Source organism: Vipera ursinii, assembly GCF_947247035.1.
Source record: "Vipera ursinii genome assembly, chromosome: 1".
Lineage (NCBI taxonomy): Eukaryota > Metazoa > Chordata > Lepidosauria > Squamata > Viperidae > Vipera > Vipera ursinii.
The window spans coordinates 104,365,304-104,384,680 of NC_139512.1; the positions used below are offsets into that span (position 1 = coordinate 104,365,304).

A 19,377-nucleotide genomic window follows, 5' to 3' on the forward strand; every position below is an offset into this window, starting at 1 on the left:
CTAAAAGTGGTACAATGAGTGAAAAGGTTGAAAAGCCCTGTTATATATTATGGTTGAATAATTTTCATATTAGACTCAGGTTCTGGTTCTCTTCCATCAGACAGGCAGCCGCAAGCAGACTTGGTGCTCAATCTGGGGGTCCTTTTGGACTCACCACTCCTGCTCAAAGAGCAGGTGGCAGTTATGGCTAGGAGGGCCTTTGGACAGCTTTATGTTGTGTGCTAGTTGAGCCGTTCCTAGATCAGGGGGCTCTGCTCACAGGCACTTATTCCCTCATCACCTCCCCATTGGATTATGGCTCTACATGGGGCTACTTTTGAAGAATGTTCAGAAGATTCAGCTGGTCTAGAACAGGTCTTTTCAACCTTTTCACCCCTTGTACCACTTTTAGGATATGTGCAACATCTGAGTACCACCAGTCATCTAGCAAGGTGTCAAAAAATAGATGAACATTAAGCATTGTTCATAGGGACTTATTTTGAGCAATTTCCAAACCAATGAGGAGGGGGTCCCTGTTGGCCTTGGAAGGAAGTTGTGGTCTGTGGGAGGATTCTCACAACCGCTAGATTAAAAGCACAGTGAAGGTAAATGCTATTGAAGGAGAAAAGATGTAAGAACAAATGGTTCAAAGCTGTGGAGAATGAGATGTTTCTTTTTTCCCCCTCCCCCCTCTAGGAAGAAGGAAAGAACTTTGGCATGTTAAAGAGCAGAGGCAAAACCTCTTGAATGGGGGACCTTTTTCCCCCCCAAAGGAGCATAACATCCCCTCCCGGTTTGTTCTTAGTGTGGAATGTGTGCTATGAGAGCAGACAAACAAATGGTGTTCCCTTCCCACTGCAGCAGATGCCTCCATCCTTCTCATACACAATGGGCGTGTGTCTGTTTGAGTTTCCATATCACCACGCTATTTCGTTCTGCACACACACAGATAAAGAGGTTTAAAGCAAACAGGACAGCTTTGTTTTCTATGTTTCAGGGTTCAAAATCAGCCAACTTTCTTCCCTAAGGCTTAAAAAAAGACAGCCATTTGCAGGACCAGGTTTGCACATGGGAAGGGAGAGAAAAAGAAGTTCTCCACTGAGCTCTAAATAAAATAGGTAAAGTTCATTTTGCTTCACACTAAGGCAAAAGCAATCAGTGCTTTGCATAAATGGCAGAGAGATAAAGATCACGGAAAATTATTCTTCTGTGTGATAAACATACAGTACAGTGGCGGAGGCGTCTGTTAATGCATCACATTAATCAGCACTTATCCAGTTACAGGCCTTGGAAATTCCCTGCCTCTTTAACCTTCCCGACCTTTGCAGTTGATAAATGACAGCAAACTATTTGAAAGGTAAAATGGAGCTGTGTGATCCTAAGGCAAAAAGATATTAAAACAGAAATCATTTTAGCAGAAGCAAGAGTTTACTGTGATTGAGGTATGCTTCATAGACAGACTTAGCCTAAAGCCTAATTGGACAAATTTCATAACTAATTTTTGTTGATGCTGCATTTTAAGAAACTAAAATTAAGACTTGCATGATAAAACAAAGATATGTTTTTTTTCTATTATTGATGAGTTGGGATCTAGAATACTTATATCTGAAAAATCCTCCCAGGCTTGTCTGCTCCCAGCAACATATTAAACAGCAAATATCCATGAGCTATCTGAAGCTGAAAGTTCTCCTTCCTTTTAGAAGTTACTTGGGAGGTGGTTTTTGGAAAACAAAAAGTCCAAACCAACTTCCTTGGCTTCCTGGTAATAAGAGGTTATGCTAGCAATATTCAAAGCCATTAGTCTTGCTTAGCCATTGCAGAAATATACAGGGAAAATCACATCAGATATCCACAACTCTTGAGGAAAAAACAAAAACTCAATTAGGGTAAGTTTTAGGAATATCTCCCTCCCCACCTAGTGAATCCTGGCCTGGCAATGTATCAGGGATGGGAATAGGTGCCTCAGATATTCCTCTCCAATGCATACATAATAATACCGACAAGTTGGTGGGAGATGAGGACCAGACAGCCCAAGACCACCCCACAGTCTCAGAATAATACAAATAGCTCAAATAGGGTTTGATTCAAGCACAAACATTCTTGCTTCCAGCAATGTGTGACTCTATCCCAGGAGAAAACATAGTAGAACATTTGACAGGATGAGGCCACACACAAAGTGCAATCGTAGCTTTGATGATGTATATAGCTACACATCTATATATCTTAAAATTAAATTTATCAATGCATACTAACACACACACAAACACACAAACACACAGACGCACACACACACAGATGCATGGATGCACATACACTAAAAAATAATACCACATAATGAAGCTGCATTTTCTTTTTTCTATAAATATATAGGCTGCATTTTTTTATTTCTATATTGTCTAATAAAACAATATGAGGATTAGGTGTCAATGCCCATTGAATTACCATTTGAAGGATTCCACTGTAGGACATCAAATACCCAGCATGAGCAACTTCCAGACCAAAGAAATCAATGGATATGATGGAAAGCATAATTAGGAACACCCCTAGGGTTAAAACAAAAACCAAAATCCTTATTTCAGGATAATCAGGAAATTGTTATTGCAGTTTTTAATGAGACAGAATCAGAACAATCTCACTGAAGGTTACCTTATTGAGAATATCTAGAGGAGTCTTAACTAGCCTGTTCTAAAGAAAAGTTCCTTCTTCATTAGTGCATAAAAGCATAAACAGATAAAATTTCCATGTTATTGCCTGAATTTGGTTCTGTTCTGTTGCAGAATCCAATCTGAGTCAGTGACAAGGACCAGAGATTTAGTCTTCCAAATTACTGCTGTCTTTCAGGTAGTTTTCTTAGCCACAATATGGAACTGATTACCATTTCATATTAGTCTATAAAGGTAAAGGTTAAGGTTCCCCTGCACATGCGTGCTAGTCGTTTCTGACTCTAGGGGCTGGTGCTCATCTCCATTTCAAAGCCAAAGAGCCAGCGCTTGTCCAAGGACGTCTCCATGGTCATGTGGCCGGCATGACTAGACGCCAAAGGTGCATGGAACGCTGTTACCTTCCCACCGTAGTGGTCCCTATTTTTCTACTTGCATTTTTACGTGCTTTCGAACTGCTAGGTTGGTAGAAGCTGGGACAAGTAACAGGCGCTCACTCTGCTATGCAGCATTCGGGATTTGACCCGCCAAACTGCTGACCTTCTGATCAACAAGTTCAGCATCCTAACCCACTGAGCCACCGCGTCTATAGCCCTGTGAAATGTTCTTGTAGTCTAGCATCTAAGTATTATCCAGGCCCAACCCTGCTTAGTTTTTTTTTTATCAGCAAAAATTGACAGGTGTTGTTACCTGTTGTGCCATTTGATCATGGACCCAGTTTACATTTTCTACTTGCCCTATAACTGCTATAGGCTACCTACCATTCTTGAGGCCAGGAAGAGACAACATTGTCCTTCATCTACTCTCAAGCCCATTACAAATGCACTTGTTGCCAGACTTGTTGTAGATCTGAAGCTCTACTTCAAAAGTATCACTTTCTATCCTGAGCAGTCGTCAGCCCTCTCAAGTGGTTGGTCTACCATGCTTGGTTCAATTTAGTATCAACTCCAGCTCTGACTGGCTACAGTGCCTGGCCCACCCCTCTCTTTCGATGGTTAGTTGCTACTCTGTACAGCCATTTATTTCACTCTGTGCCCAATGTCCTGGAATGCATCATCCCCTGCCTTAATAACCTACGCAAGTTGCAATGTAGGCATGATGGAATGAAGCTACCTAGTTACAATGAGTGCTACTCCTTTTTTTTCTACGAATTTAAGCCATAAGTTCTATAAAGTTTCCGTGGCCCTATAATGGAATGAAGAAACAACCTTGATCCCTTTATTTGATTATTATACCATCAGAGCCAGAGTAAAATTGCTACAATAGGGGATAAGGTAGTGGTGATGGTAGGAAGAGAGGATGTTTTATGCCCCAATTTGTAGATGCTGAAGAGAGGGAACAGACCACATATCTGTCACTTTTATCCCTGCCTACTTTGTCTAGGATACAGAGGTGCAGGTGCCTTTGTATCCCAGGCAGATTCTACTTTTCTCAGCCTTAAGAAAACCTTAATCAAGGATTTAATCTACACAAAGCAGCGACTCCAATACGTCTTTCCTTTCAGTCTTCCTGAAACCTCTGCATTTGATACATGTTTTTAAGCATCTCTCAGATTCCAGAGGCCATGCCCTTTTCTGGAATACAAGAATCCAATGCTTCTAAGTTGTATTCTCATTAAATATAGTATGGACGGTCCCTCTTCTCGTGTGCATTTGCTCTGAGTCTGAAGAAAAACATTCATTTTGAGGAAAATGTGCACAAGACAGCAGAGTTTGTATTTAACAGAATCCTGCTTTCTAAAATAGTTTCCTTTAGGGTTATTACCTTTTTTTAAAAAAAATTCCCAGCCCAGTGGGAAAACCAGAGTCTAAATATCACATTTGTCCAGAAAATTCATGATATATGCCAAATTAACCCAATTTAGACAGAATACTGTAAATCACGGGGCTGGGTCATTGTGTATATTGTAGCCTTGTTTACGATATAAATAAAGGCAACACTCTAAGAATTTTGCATGTTACCATTATTGAATAAGTATACAAATGGAGCAAATACATGAAAATATAGGACAATGTTTCTCTGAAGATACTTCCTACAACTTGCAATATGTATCAACAGATAACCATACAAATTCTGACTGTAAGGTTAGATCTTGTTCCTAAAATCTCACCATACTGAATCACCTTTGCATGGGAAAAAAACCCCATAGATTCAGGAAATGTGTTTAACAGCATAATCCTTAAATATCTTTGTTTAAGAATTCTGGGGAACTGACTCCATTACAAAAAATGCTAAAGGAATGAAGGCTGAAGCAGGAAAAAAGGATTTTTTGTGTCAAAGAATCTTTTAGATTAATGGGGTAAGTTTAAACTCCACTGTTATGATTTCCCAGCCTTTTTCTTAACAAAGAGCTATTAGTCTTGACCTAGATTAGGCTTTCAGCTGTGCAATTTTCTTACTGGAAATCTTCCAATCCTGCCATTTGTTTCTGGATCTCAAGTTCCTAATTCCAATACTGATGCACCATTATATTCACAAAATAGATGGTGGGCAAATCAAAACTCCGCCTTGAAATTCAGTGGAGTCAAAATAGCCTGACTCTTCTTTTTTCTTTTCATTTTTTCATAACAGGAAGCCACTGTATATTGAACTAGATCATTATACAGTCTAATCCAATATAATCTACAATGGTTGGGATTGCAGCAAACTATATTATGGCTTGTGTAATTTGGATTTAGCATGTTGTACGAACTCAGCAGTTGGGAGCTATGATGTAGAAAACACACCATGGTTTAATTCAGTGTATAAATCCAGTCCATGCCTGGATTCTTTAGCTGTTTTACTTATCTTATTTTTAATGTTGAAACTGGAGAGAATCAGGAAAATGAACAAGGAAAAAATCAGGAAACAAACAAGGAAAAGCACAATGAGGCTTGGCTGTTGGCTATGTCCTGTGTTGGATTTTTGGGTGAAGGATTGCTGGTTCTAGGGGTCTTTGTCTTTCTAATCCCATCAGCTCCAAGCTTCCTGGCTCCAATCTTTCTGAAAGGATTATCAAATTTGCATTTCTACAGAGCTGGTTTCTGTTTGGGGCAGAGAAACTTGGGTGGTAGTGGTTTCTGCCTAGGATTTTCTCTATTATTCCTTTGGGGAAATATAGTATTCTGCCTTTTTAATATTCCCCAAAATATTTCTTTCTATGGGGAGGCGGTGCTGTCTTCCTACAGTATGTTGGAACATACAATGCAGAGCCACAACAGTTCTCATTTCTCCTAACAAGGACAAACCTCTTCTTCAAACTACAGTTCAATTTCATCCCCTGAAACCAAAAGTATTCTGACGGGCCACACTGGTAGATGGAGCCTAGCTGAGAAAGGTACATTAGAGGAAATCTTAGATGTAATCTCAAAACAATTGGCTAGATGGCCAAGCGACCGTCATGTTAAATGGCCCAGTAACTATGTCACATTATAACACTGACAGCTAAATATTTTTTCTGAGACAGCCTCACAGAAGATATTAATAACCTACTCCCTTATCCTTTAAACCATATCTGATTGAAAGATGTTATTCAAAAAATTATAGCACACTCACCTGTAGGAAATACTGAGAGAACTTTGATTAAGAAAACATCCATTACTCCTGGAAGTGTCAACAGGCGAATAAATTCTTGGAGGCTAAAAACACTACTGGGCTGGGATGTTCCTAGGGGAGGAAAAAAAAAGATAAAATAGGCCATATTCTGCAGATAAAGGTAGGTCTTTGAAAGAAAAAATGTAAAATGTTTTCTAATTATATGGGGAATTATGTGCCACATAATTGTAGATGTTGTAATATATAGTACATGTGCTGCCACCACGTGGCTGTTTTGGGAAATTATACATTATGCTAATGGGCCAGCTAACCCCTCCCTCTTTGTGATGTATTTTCCCTTTTTTCTGAGCTAACTTCCTTCTTGTTGGCTCTGTGCCTGATATCCTCCATTAACCACCAAACATGTGATAACAGCAGACATGTGCAGATGTTGGGAATACTACCATTTTCTGACCTTGGAAATGCTTCAGACATCATCTTAACGCACCCCATCTGTTGTATCCTACTCTACAAGCAATAAAGGTATTTTTAGATGATTAAAGGGTGTTTCCACGAGTTCAACTATCTGGAGAGAGAGCTGTTAATGGTAATGGCATCTGCTTATATAGACCATAGAAGTCTTAACAAGGGATTAATTACAGTACAACGGCTTTGATCCAGAATAGTCAGAACATTTGAATTCCTCTTGTCTGCAATCTAAAGTAAGCATATTTCTGCAAGCAAGCGTAGTCAGAAGTTGGATTTAAATTCTTTTGTCTGCTTCTAAAATGTGCATGTTTTTCTGCAAGCAAAGCTCAGTCAAAAGGCACTTCGAAATAGTGCATGCCTACCATAAAAAAGGAGATGAGTAATTCGTTATTCTCCAGCCGATTCTGCAAGAGGCAGAGCCGTGTTTTCAGGATTTAAGCTTCTGTGAACTCTTGTCTCTCCCTGTCCTTCCAAAGAAACTAGCCAAAGGGCTTGTTAGCATTTACTGCCTCTTTGCCATCGAATCTCCAGCCAGCGTTTTGGAGTAATTTAGAGTGACTTTGAAATGCAAATGGGTTTCTGCTCAGATCTGCCTTAATGTTTAAATGTTTCTAATTGCAAGAGAGACTGTTGTTTGTAAGCTTTGAATTTTGTGAAATCAAAATGAAGGATTAGAATTTGACTGAGAAGATCAGAGATATCATCCTATGTTGCTAGCCATTGTGTTCAGAGTTGAATTTTACTCAAAGGGAGAAAAATTTGTTAGTTTGCAAAATCCTTCCTCTCTGGCCCAGCCATAAAGAGGCTATATAACAACTAATTACCTTGGTAACCAAGCTCTTGCTTTACTGCTCAGTGAAAGAGGCCCCCCACCCTTGGAATGCAGGAGGCAAATGGCCAGCTTGGATTTACGTTAAGGCAAGCAGCGACCCCTGGTGGTCAAACTGAAACGTTTAAACTGCAAATTTGAAAAGCATGTCAAGGCTTGTAAGACAGGGAGAGAGACATTGACTTACAATTATGACAAGCCACGCAAGCATCTTTATATGAAAAAGCAAGCGATTTAGCTAACAATTCTAAAATATATGTTTTGAATCTCCAAAGGGAGATTTTTCAGCAAGCCCACAGTTAAATTACATGCAACTGAGGGCCTAAGCAAGCAATCCTATTCAGTCCCTCTAGTTATAAAAAAGGAACAAGGAGCAAATTAAGCTTCATTAACGGCACAGTTTACAGCCTACGGTTGACACTCTTAATACAGACAGGCAGCTCCTTAAGAGTTCCAGACCGGCTCACGAACTTGTGGTCCTAAGAAGAAATAATTTGGCTGACCTTGTGTCCAAGTGAAGGCTAGGAAAAAATAACAGGCTTGCTTCCAAACAGCGACCTCTAGTGGTCAAGGGGTGAACTTCATTGAAGCACTCACCTACTCAAACAGCACCCCAGTGGCTGCTCAGCAAGTAAAAGGCTTGTCCCCAGGCACATGTAGAGTGCCCCCTAATGGTCAAAGGGCAAACTTCCCTGAAGTCCCTAACCACACAGAAGGTGCCCCCTAGTGGCCAAAGGGTGAACTTCCCTGAAGTCTCTGACCACGCAGAAGGCGCCCCCTGGTGGTCAAAGAGCAAAGTTCATCGAATTTAGTTAAAAATACCTAGGAAGTTTTCTGTACCTATCCTAGCCATGGCAGAGTGTCCCACTGATTCAGAAGAGCTGGTTCGCCCAGACAACCCTGATTTGCACAAAGATCCTGCTGTAAAGCCTAAGCGTAGAATAAAACCAACCCAGAAACTCAGAGAAAATTATGAGGCAACTAGAGATGATTTTTCCAGTAATTTGTCAGAGCTATGGGACAAAACTACACACTCAATTTTGCTGAGCCTTAATGGTAATCCTGCTGAATTAAGAGACTCTATAGATCTCCTATCTACAGTTTATGAATGTTACCAGCGGCTGTCTGCAAAATACACAGGTTTTTTGAATGACTTTAATGTAGATGGTTCCTCAGCAGAACTAATCAAGAATGAGGAACTGAACCAGCAAAGAGATCTCCTAGTGCAAGATGCAAAGAATAAGGCAAAAATCCATATTGCTGAACTGCAGGAGACCAGATCTCATAGATCCACATCGAGTAGTCACACAGTATGCTCTGCTAGATCCTCTCGCTCCAGGGCTTCAACGATACATGACAAGCTCGTAGAGGCCTATGCGCTTGCAGAAGAAAAGGACGTGCTTCTTTCCTTTGCCAGAAAGGAAGCTGAAATAGAAACTCAGAGCAAAGCCCGCCAAGCAGAGATGGAAGCTCAAAGCAAAGCCCGCCAAGCAGAGATGGAAGCTCAAAGCAAAGCCCGCCAAGCAGAGGAGGAGGCCCGCCAAGCAGAGGTGGCAGCCCAAATGAAAATTCTGCAAATAGAAAAGGAATGAGCAGCTGCCCGGGCAAAGCTGAAGGTCTATGAACAAGCAATGCTGTCCTACGAACAGCACAGAAGCCCCATGCCTGCAAGGGCCTGCACCTCTTCAACAACACAACACAGGTGCATCAACTGTGCTTCCTACGAACAGCACACAGAACCCAAGACTGCAGAGGCCTGCACCTCTTCAGTGCCCAGAAGCAGGTGCGCCAACACTTCAAACTGCATCACCTCTTCCCAATGACAACGTAATTTCCAGCAATGATCAACAGTTGAACCGACAGCCAGCAGAAACCTTAGGGCATACGCCACAACTGAATGCTCTTGCAACATCATTCCATCCCGGTGCACCACATCCTTATTCACCAGAGAACCTTCACACCCAAGGGGCCCAACAAGTTTCTTTGGCATCAAGGAGTGAGGGGTCAGACCGTTCTGATCATGCCAAATACATGATTCGCCGAGAGCTTCTCAACTCTAGCCTCTCAAAGTTTAACGAGCGTCCAGAGAAATACAGATCCTGGAAAGCAACCTTTAAAGCTGCTATTGCTGATCTCAACTTCAACACCAGAGAGGAACTTAATCTACTTAATCTAAAGTGGCTGGGCCCAGACTCTGCAGATCGTGTTGAAGGACTGAGCATAGTACATGTTGGCTCCCCAGACGAAGGTCTTGCTGCTGCATGGACAAGACTTGAACAAACCTACGGAAGACCAGAAGCATTAGAGAATGCCTTATTCGAAAGACTACAAAACTTTCTGAAGATAGGCAACAATGACAATTACAAGCTTCAGAAACTAAGTGATCTCCTCAAGGAAATAGAATTGAAAAAAAAGACCCATGTCTACTTGGTCTAAGCCACCTGGATTCCTCCCACGGTGTCAATCCAGTGGTGTCCAAACTGCCATACGGCCTGCAGGTGGACTGGAAACGGCAAGGCTCAGACTACAAACTATGCCATAATGTTTCTCTTCCCCTATTCTCATATTTTTGCAAGTTTATAAGCCACCACGCCTGGACAAACAACGATCCCAGTTTCAACCACCCTCAATTCAGTGTGCCTGCTCCATCATCATCATCAAGGTATGTTAACACAGCAGCTCAACACAGAGACTCACGTGGAATTGTGTCTACAAGAAAGATAGACATTTCACCTCCTGTACCATCTCCTCCCCTAAGGAGTGATTCAGGTGGTGGCATCCCACATCCTGTACCACCTCCTCCTCAATGGAGTGGTTCAGCTGGTGGAGATGAAAATCGTCAATGTCCTATTCACAAAAAAACTCACCCTCTCAGGAAATGTCGTGAGCTTAGAACTAAGACTATACAAGAGCGGAAAGAGGTTCTCCAAAAATTTGGAATATGCTACAGGTGCTGTGCATCATATGACCATTTTGCTAAAAATTGTAAAGCCTTTGTCAAGTGCACAGAATGCGATAGCGACAAGCAGGATACAGCTATGCATCCTGCTCCACTTCTAGGCAATCCACAGCAATCACCTGTATCCAACTCTGCTTCAAATTATGGCGGGGAGCAACATGGCAGGGAGCAACAAGCTCACGCTCCAGTCACAAAGGTCTCATCTTCACCCCAATCTTCAAGTCAGAGACAGTACATAATACATAGTAGTACATGTTGAGGCTTTAGAAAGAGCGCAGAGAAAAGCATCAAATATGATTAGGAGACTGAAGGCTAAAAAAATAGGAAGAAGGATGGCAGGAATTGGGTATGTCTGGTTTAATGAAAAGAAGGACTAGGGGCAGTGGTGGGATTCAGCCGGTTCGCACCACTTCAGCAGAACCGGTAATTAATTTTTTTTTGCCAGGCCCAGAATAGACTTCCGGAAGTGGCATCCACACAGAGAACCGGTTGTTCCCATAGTTGAATCCCACCACTGACTAGGGGTGACATGAGAGCAGCATTCCAATATTTGAGGGGCAGCCACAAAGAAGAGGAGGTCAACCTATTCTCCATAACATCTGAAGTAAAGGGTAAGAAACAATGGATGGAAACAAATCCAGGAGGTTGGCCGTGGTTTGTTCTCTGAGCGTGTTTAGTTTCCGAACATTTTGTCACCTGTCTAGGTAACATCATCAGTTGAAGTGTCTTGTTTCAGTTCTTACCTGCTTTTATAGGTCTTATGTAGTCAGTTGGTCAGAGTATGGCTTCTTGGAGTAACAGATCAGCCGGGGTGGCAGGGGCAACAGGGTGGGAAGGGGGGATGATTTTGCGTGTGCCCACCGTTTGCACAAATGGAGCTTCGTGCACTCAGGCACTTGCCCACCACTTGCATGGACTGGAGATTAGGGACCCCTGCCCTAGAATGAATCCATTCTATTTTTTCTCTTTAAATAAGTTCATGGTAGCCTTTATCTTGTATTCTTCCTTACTTCTCTCTACTTTCCTACACGCAGTACAAGCTAGATATCTAGCCAATATTCAATAGCTCTGTTTTTATATCTATAAATCATGTCATACGATGAAAAAGCAGGAGGTTACTAATTTTAAAATATTTATTTGGGCAAGTCTTTACTGTGACCCAAGGTCACAAAAGTAGGGTAATTGAGTTCTCCACAACCTTTCTTTAAGCAGGTTGGTAAAACAAGCTTAAAAAAACACATACACACAAACAAAGGGACAGGCAGAGAGAGAGAGAGAGAAAAGGCCGTTCCAGGCTCGAATCTACATTTAGTCATAAAGCAGTCTTGAGATAATTTATGAGAATCAGCTGCAGATATTCAAATGAGACTGCATTACATTCTCAAGCAGATTCAGACCATATCCAGAAATCACCCACGGGCTGCTGCGATGAAGAAACAAAGAAATCGTATCCTTTTTTAGTATGCAATGTGTGAAGGACACCAACCCAAGGGAGTAGTGCTGGGGTAATTTCTTTATCATGACACTGCTCACATGTATATCTACCAGCCAGTTAAGGATTGCAATAGATTAAAGACAGTATTTCTTTTCCCCGGGAGCAAAACAAAGCAAACACACTCCCACCTTCCTTGGGATTAAGCTGCAATTCCCTAAACCTGCACCATGAAGTTGAAAAGGAATGCAACCCTAGTCTAATTTAAAGGATACTCACAGACCCCAAATGGTTTTAGTTCACAGTTTAAGGCTGAAATGGATTAGGTTTCCCCCTTAAAGCTCAGATGTGGCAGGCACTCACCCTGTTGTGCTTCTTTTCTCTTGGGCTGTGGCTTTGTCTGGGAAGGAATACAAAGAAGAGCCATCAAGGCACAGGCAAGATATCCAGCTACTGCAACATAGCAAGGAACTCCAACACTGCAAATAGAGAAGAGATAAATGGAACTACTGTGCAATGAATGCTCAGGAGCATAGTGGAAGGCCCTTTTTCCTTATGTGTTTGCCCTTAAAAGCTTTCTTTTTTGAGTGGGTAAAGAAAACAAATACAAGTAAATGACTGATGTTAAGAAAAAAAAACTTTATGACCAGTCTTCCCAATTAAAAACTTCACAGGTCTGTAAAGGAAATACAAACTGAAGTAAGACCATAAGAACGGTTATGATTTCACTTAGTGACTGCTTCACTTAATTGCTGAGTTTCCGATCCCAATTGTGGTCGCTAAACAAATACTACCTATAGAATAATCTGTGACTTACATAGGAGGATTACAACTGGGGAAAGAGGATGTCTGAACTTCATTCTGCAAATGGGTTAAAAATGTTTGTTCTCATGTGAATGCACCATGTACATGACATGCATTTATTTCAGTGCTATACACTGAGCTTTTGATTCAGTTGCACGGGAGGGGGGAAGGTTAAGGTTGCAATTCTTAGTATTAATTAATAAACTCAGCGCTGTTGAACTGAATAGGTCTCATTATTTTTAGCAAACTTATTTAGAACAGTGCAAACTGGAGCCAGCTCAAGATCTCAAACTTACCTTAACCCTAATTCTGCTTCATATTAGAGCAGATTCCTAAATGTTATCCTGAAAGGTCCTACAATCCGTACTGGGGCTGGATTGACATGTCACACAATAGCTATACTGTGGTATGTTTAATTTTGGCTTAGCATGTTCTGAGAACATAGTCCCTGTTGATAGCTTACTGTCTTGAGGGAACTGTAGCTTATTTAGTAAGATCAAACATGGCTTATTTGCGCTATGTGTGGCTCAACCCTGTATGTATGATTTTAATGTAACTGAAAAATTCCTGTTTCACTTCTAGGTCCTGATAAATATTTCTGCTAATCCTTATTTAGCATAAAACAGGCTTGTGTTTACATTTTATATTGCATGCACTAATGCAAAACAAACAATGAAATGCCAAATGCCAATTATAAATAGAAAGGAGGAAATTCAAATCCTAAATCTTTTCTTTTCTGCAGTCCAAAAGAAAAACAGAAAAAGAAAAGCTTTGGGAAACAACTTGGTAGACAACATTTCTTTTCATGGCCTTCAGAATTATGGGAATTGAATTCTATACTTCTGCAAGGCACCCTGGTTGAAGATGGTTGCATCACTTCTTCTGTCCTTGTGTGGGAATTTGCCACGGCATTAGTGACATCTATTGACATCCTAAGTCTAATTTTGGGTGTTCAATGTTGTTGTAACATAAATGATTCCCTTATTTCCTTGTCCCATTGGTGAGATCCTTAACAGAATAATAAAGTTGGAAGGGACCTTAGAGGTCTTCTAGTCCAACACCCTGCGCAAGCAGAAAACCTTATACCATTCTGGACAAATGGTTGTCCAATCTCTTCTTGGAAACTTCCAGTGATGGAGCACCCACAACTTCTGGAGGTAAGCCATTCCACTGATTAATTGTTCTCTCTGTCAGGAAATTTTTCTTAGTTCTAGGTAGGATTACTCCTTGATACATTTCCACCCACTGCTTCTTGTCCTGCCTTCAGATGCTTTGGAAAATAGGTTGACCCCTGCTCTGTGGCAGTCCTTCAAATATTGGAAGATATGTTACTGAACAAAAAAGAGAAACTTTGCAGCTTTTTTTTCTTCTTTACAGCTTCCAATGCCACTGTCCACGTGGCAGTGGAAAGCATAATTCATGATAGCTGGCATAAAACTAATTTCTTAACTATTGCTCTGCTGCTGTCAGTCACAGGACACATTAGGTCATAGAATTATTAAACCAGGCCCTCTTTTTTTAGAAAGCTCAACCTGTTTTAAGTCAGATGAAAGCCTTGCTTGATTGGCATAAAAGATCTGTACTGCTGCTAAATCAAGATAATTAAGCTTGGTAATGTACACAAATGAAGACATTCAAAGGACAACATATACGGTGCAATGGCTGGAGAGAGCAAACTGAACAGTCCAGAGTGACTGAATGTCTGATTATATGGTAATTAGATCAACCTTCAAAAAGAAACCCAAGCAGAAAAATGTTTCAACAAACTGCAATCTTCTACAGTAGGGTCAAACCAATATATTCTAGATGTCATGAGCTTCAAAATTAATTAATTTCTTGCACTTTCCAGCTTGAGCAAGAGAAAAAGATAAATAATCCATCTGTTTATCACTCCAGTCTTCAGTACTTGTTTCAATTTGGCTAGTACAAGTAACTAAGAGTCTAGAATTTAATTTGTAAATATTTTAAATGGGTTGAATTACTTGTATTGGCATATAATTGTATAAATAAAATAAAACCAATAGAAATGAAAGCAGGAGCTCTATAAAGCTAAATATTTAAGGATCTCAGAAATACAGATTGGATCCTCATAAAACTACCCCAGCCCCACTCAACTATTTTCAGTCTTAATTGTATAATGGAACATGAAGCAGACTGCACAGCCACTTTATGTTAAATTTAAGAGAATAATGTTATACTTCAGTCTGCAATTTCCAGTATCATGTTTCATCTTAATAAATCTTGACTTTATCAATGTGTTGGAATGTTCAGAAGCAAATGTGATTTGGACAAATCAGATTTTCAGATTGACACACTGTATACAATATACTTCAGTATCCAATCTTTAATAGTACATAGAAGCAAAAATAATGTGATCAAAATTACTCTCACGGTTTTAACATCTTTTCAGTAATGTAGAAAAGGGACTACTTTCAGCATTCCTTTCTAAAGAAAAAACTATTTCTATACTATTTCCATGAGTGGGATCTGGGGTTGTATTTACTTAAATGTTAAGGTGTTGGTTTTCATTATACCATCATCTCTTCTTTTGCCTACAGTCTCCCTGGCTTCTCCTGCTTCAAGTAAACTACAAGCCAATATATCAGAAGACAACTCTTTCAGTGAAACTTTTTGCATTGCTGCAGAGTGATGGAGAGACCTATGTAACAGAAAAAGCAACAACAGTAATCCCATGGATGGTAAGACAGCAAGAAGGACATCACGTTAACACGTAGCTGCAACAATATGATCAAACTGTAGGTCCTAGTCCAGAAAAAACATGGCCCAAACTTTAGGTGACCTGCCAAAACCTACCAAGCATACTGCAAAGTATCCATTAACTCAGAAAGATGGGAGAAACACCCAGGGTTTAAATTCTGAAGCACAGACATATAAAAAGGACTGTGAGTTCTTGGTACTAGGCAGTGTAAAGCACGCTAAGTACTTAATCTGCAAAAAGCAGAGTATCAGTGTGTGGGCTTCATTCTTGCCTACAATACAGAGTGAGACCTAGGAGCAGCTTTGAGTATGAGGCTTCCGCCGTATTAGGCCTCATCCTGAAAAAGGGTTAGAGAGGTGAGATTCAAATCTGACACTTGAGAATTTTGCAGGGACAAGATGCATTCAAAAACGTTATAAAATACATCCTGGACCATCCTGAAAATGATGTGGAAAAGAAAGTCCTCTTTGACAAGAAGAGTAAACTGGAAATTAGAGGAGTGATCTGTTGGCAAACTTGGTTGAATACAGTGGCATTTTGCTTCTCTCCAGTTCCCATAAATTCTGAATGGCATTTACTTTTCAATCAATCAGCATAGAGCTGGAAGGGACCTTGGAGGTCTTCTAGTCCAACCCCCTGCTCAAGCAGGAGACCCTATACCATTTCAGACAAGTCCAGTCTCTTCTGAAAAACCTCCAGAGATGAAGCACCCACAACTTCCGGAGGCAAGCCATTCCACTGGTTAATTGTTCTCCTTAATACCAGGTTGCTTCTCTCCTTGATTAGTTTCCATCCATTGTTTCTTGTTCTGCCCTCTGGTGCTTTGGAAAATAAGTTGACTTCCTCTTCTTTGTGGCAGCCCCTCAAATACTGGAATACTGCTATCATGGCCCCCCACCCCCCAGTCCTTCTTTTCTCTAGACTAGCCAAAACCCAATCCTGCAACCGTTCTTCATATAGTTTAGTCTCCAGGCCTTTAATCGTCTTAGTTGCTCTTCTTCAGACTTTTTCCAGTCTCAACATCTTATTTGTAATGTTATGACCAAAACTGTATGCATTATTCCAGGTGTGGCCTTACTAAGACTTTATAAAGCGGTACTAATACTTCAATTTTGATTCTATGCCTCTGTTTCTACAACCAAGGATTGTGTTAGCTTTTTTGGCTGCTGTGGCACAAAGCCAGCTCATATTTAAGTGATTGTCCCCTGGGACTCCAAGGTCCCTCTTATAGTTACTACTATTCATTCAGTGAGCATTTACAGTTACAAGTTTTTGGGCTCAGTTGTGGTTGTAAGTTGAGGACTACCTGGATATCATTTTTTTAAAGGAAAGGATTTTTTTTCTTTCCTTCTGAATTTTTTTTTAGGTGTCTAGGAGTTTTTCTGAAGCATATGCCATTTTATCCACCCACATACAGAGATTTTAAAAAATGGTCTCGCACTGACACATATTTTACTGCTGTGTACATTTAAGGGAAGTTAATATTGACTCCTTCCCAAGTCAGCTGGCACAGCTTTCATCTTACTGGCAGAGCCCGTTCCTTATCAGTTGTGCAGGAAATCCAACTCTAATGGCCAATGATTGTGTTTGCAGTCTCTGGCAAAGATTGTTCTGGAGATTATAAAGGTACTTAATGACAGATTGGCTTTCAGAACAGCATACCTGATTGTGGACATACCAGAGTCTTTGTGTTTGAATACTGGGCAATCTCTCCAGCCATTCAAAAGTAGAAAATGACTCAGGTGTATGGTTTCCGTAGGGGTGGGTATGAGACAGTGTATGCAACCCAGAGGGAAATCTATCTTTTGGCAAGCAGAGCGGAGTTGAGGTTTCAAAGTTAGCATTTCTTTAAAAGGGACAGAATTTGCGTCAGATGAGGAGAAATGGGCAGCATGTGATAATCACAGATTTAAAAAACTGGTAATGGATAACCATCTGAAATTAATAACCATGGCCTTGAAAGTAAAGCAGCTGCAAAGCACCAGGCTGTGGTTGAGAGTTTGTTGCATTTTTACCGAGTGCCTCATGAAAGGGGTGGAAAGACTATACTTTTTCTTTCCCTTTTCTATGGAAAAAGGGGAAGGGATTTTGTTGCTTCTAAGACCATTTCTACTGACACATCTGGAAGTAATTCTCAGGACATCTGCTGCTTTGGGGTGTCTGTTGACAATGTAGCTATTCTTCCTCCTATTCCAACTCAGCATGGCAGCATTTGGGCTCATGGGAATATTCCTGATTTTTTTTTTTGCTCTCCTTTCACCTTTCACAGTGAGCAAAATAAATACATTTTACATGATTTATATTGTTATATTATAAATACAATAGGCAGCTTGGTGGCTTCACATACTCCCCTTTCTAGCAATCATTTCAGCAAATGTCCAAATGCATTTAATTTGTTCTGGAAATGTGAAAGTATGTAAGGTAGCAATTTGTTTTAAAGCTGGTTACAATGAATGGGAAATAAGCAGTGGTGGGATTCAAATATGTGAACAACCGGTTCTCTGTGTGGATGCTGCTTCCAGAAGTCCATTCTGGGCCTGGGCAACAAAAAATTAGCTACCGGTTCTGCCAAACTGGTGTGAACTGGCTGGATCCCACCACTGGAAGTAAGGCACTTTTGTCACTCCAGAACCTGTATTATTTTGTGCCAAAGCCCCAGATGAATACTGCTTCTTTCCATTATCATCTAGAAGGCTGCAAATTCTTAGTCTCTTCTGATTTAAATGCTGCCTGAATGGAATATTACACAGAATAGCAAATGTTTTAGTCCTGTTATTGGGTTAGATTACAAGCATCTTTCTTAATGTGAGGCCCTACCTTATCAAAAAAACAGTATAATGAAAACTGGAAACATGAAAACAGATTATTTTTCTGAGTGTGTACAGGGGTTTTATTCTCTGTGTCTTCACATCAATAACACAGACAAGTTGTTGCTCTACTCTGTGTCCCAGAATCATGTTCAGGCACATGGATTTCCTATTGCCAAAGGCAGCAGAGAAGCAACAATTCTCTGCTTTCGGTTTCAGACGAAATACAAATTGTAACTAGATCGCTGAGATCTGTTGAGTTTTACAAATATATAACAAAATTTTACCTACTTCAAAGACATGGCAACTGTAAATTCTTTCAGTGAACTACTTAACAATTACACAATGGGTCACATTAAAAGTAACTGTGAACTACAAGTGGCTTGTGGTTTACATCAGGGGTGTCCTACCTTGGCAACTTTAAGACTTGGGGACTTCAACTCCCTAAAATTCCCCAGCCAGCATGCTTGGGAGCTGAAGTCTGTAAGTCTTAAAACTGCCAAGGTTGGACACCCCTGGTTTATAAATTGCTTGTCCGTGCTACGTTATTTGGGCAAGAGCTACCATGGCCTCAATTACCTGATTCATAGTTTGTCCTGATTGGGAGGAAAAACTTCTGCACGGGAGATCCAGATTTGTTGCAGTGAGATACAGTAACTTTGGCATAAATGTGGCTCCTAAGACTCCTAGAAACCTGAGCGATAAGACTAAGGAAAGTGGGGAGGAACAATATTCTCATGCAATATTTAAACTTAAAAAAATCAATCCAGAGTTCTCACTCAAAGCACAAAATGACCAGACTCAAATTATGCTACTTTGGACACATTATTATGCAAAGACCCAGGTCCCTGGAGAATGCTGGGAAAGGAAAGAGAAGAAGAGGATGGCCACAGCAAGGTGAATGGATTCGGTTTCAATGGCGATGGGTGTAACATTGGGAGACTTTAAATAAACAAGATAGAGACAGAACACCATGGAGAAAATCCATATGCTAGGAGCTGAAAATAACTTGATGACACATCAATCAGTCAAGATATTGCATGAGGATATTTATGCATTTGAACATGCAATCTTCCCTGTATGTCATGTGCTATTCACAATTGCATCCCAGCATTTCTTACATCAGAGTTCCCCAAACCCCGGGCCATAGACAGGTACCGGGCTGTGGCCTGTTAGGGACCAGGCC

At 40.6% G+C, this 19,377-nt stretch overlaps 1 protein-coding gene across 1 annotated transcript in view; it reads right to left on the minus strand.

The window, feature by feature from the left end:
- SLC67A1 (solute carrier family 67 member 1) overlaps nucleotides 1-19,377 on the minus strand; it is a gene marked incomplete at its 5' end in the record, with an annotated part of 72,520 nt that overhangs the window by 23,518 nt on the left and 29,625 nt on the right. Inside the window, 3 exons of the mRNA XM_083358844.1 lie at nucleotides 2,422-2,522; nucleotides 6,174-6,284; nucleotides 12,225-12,340. Of these exons, the coding sequence (XP_083214970.1) occupies nucleotides 2,422-2,522; nucleotides 6,174-6,284; nucleotides 12,225-12,340 (328 nt within the window). The remainder of the gene's footprint in view (nucleotides 1-2,421; nucleotides 2,523-6,173; nucleotides 6,285-12,224; nucleotides 12,341-19,377) is intronic.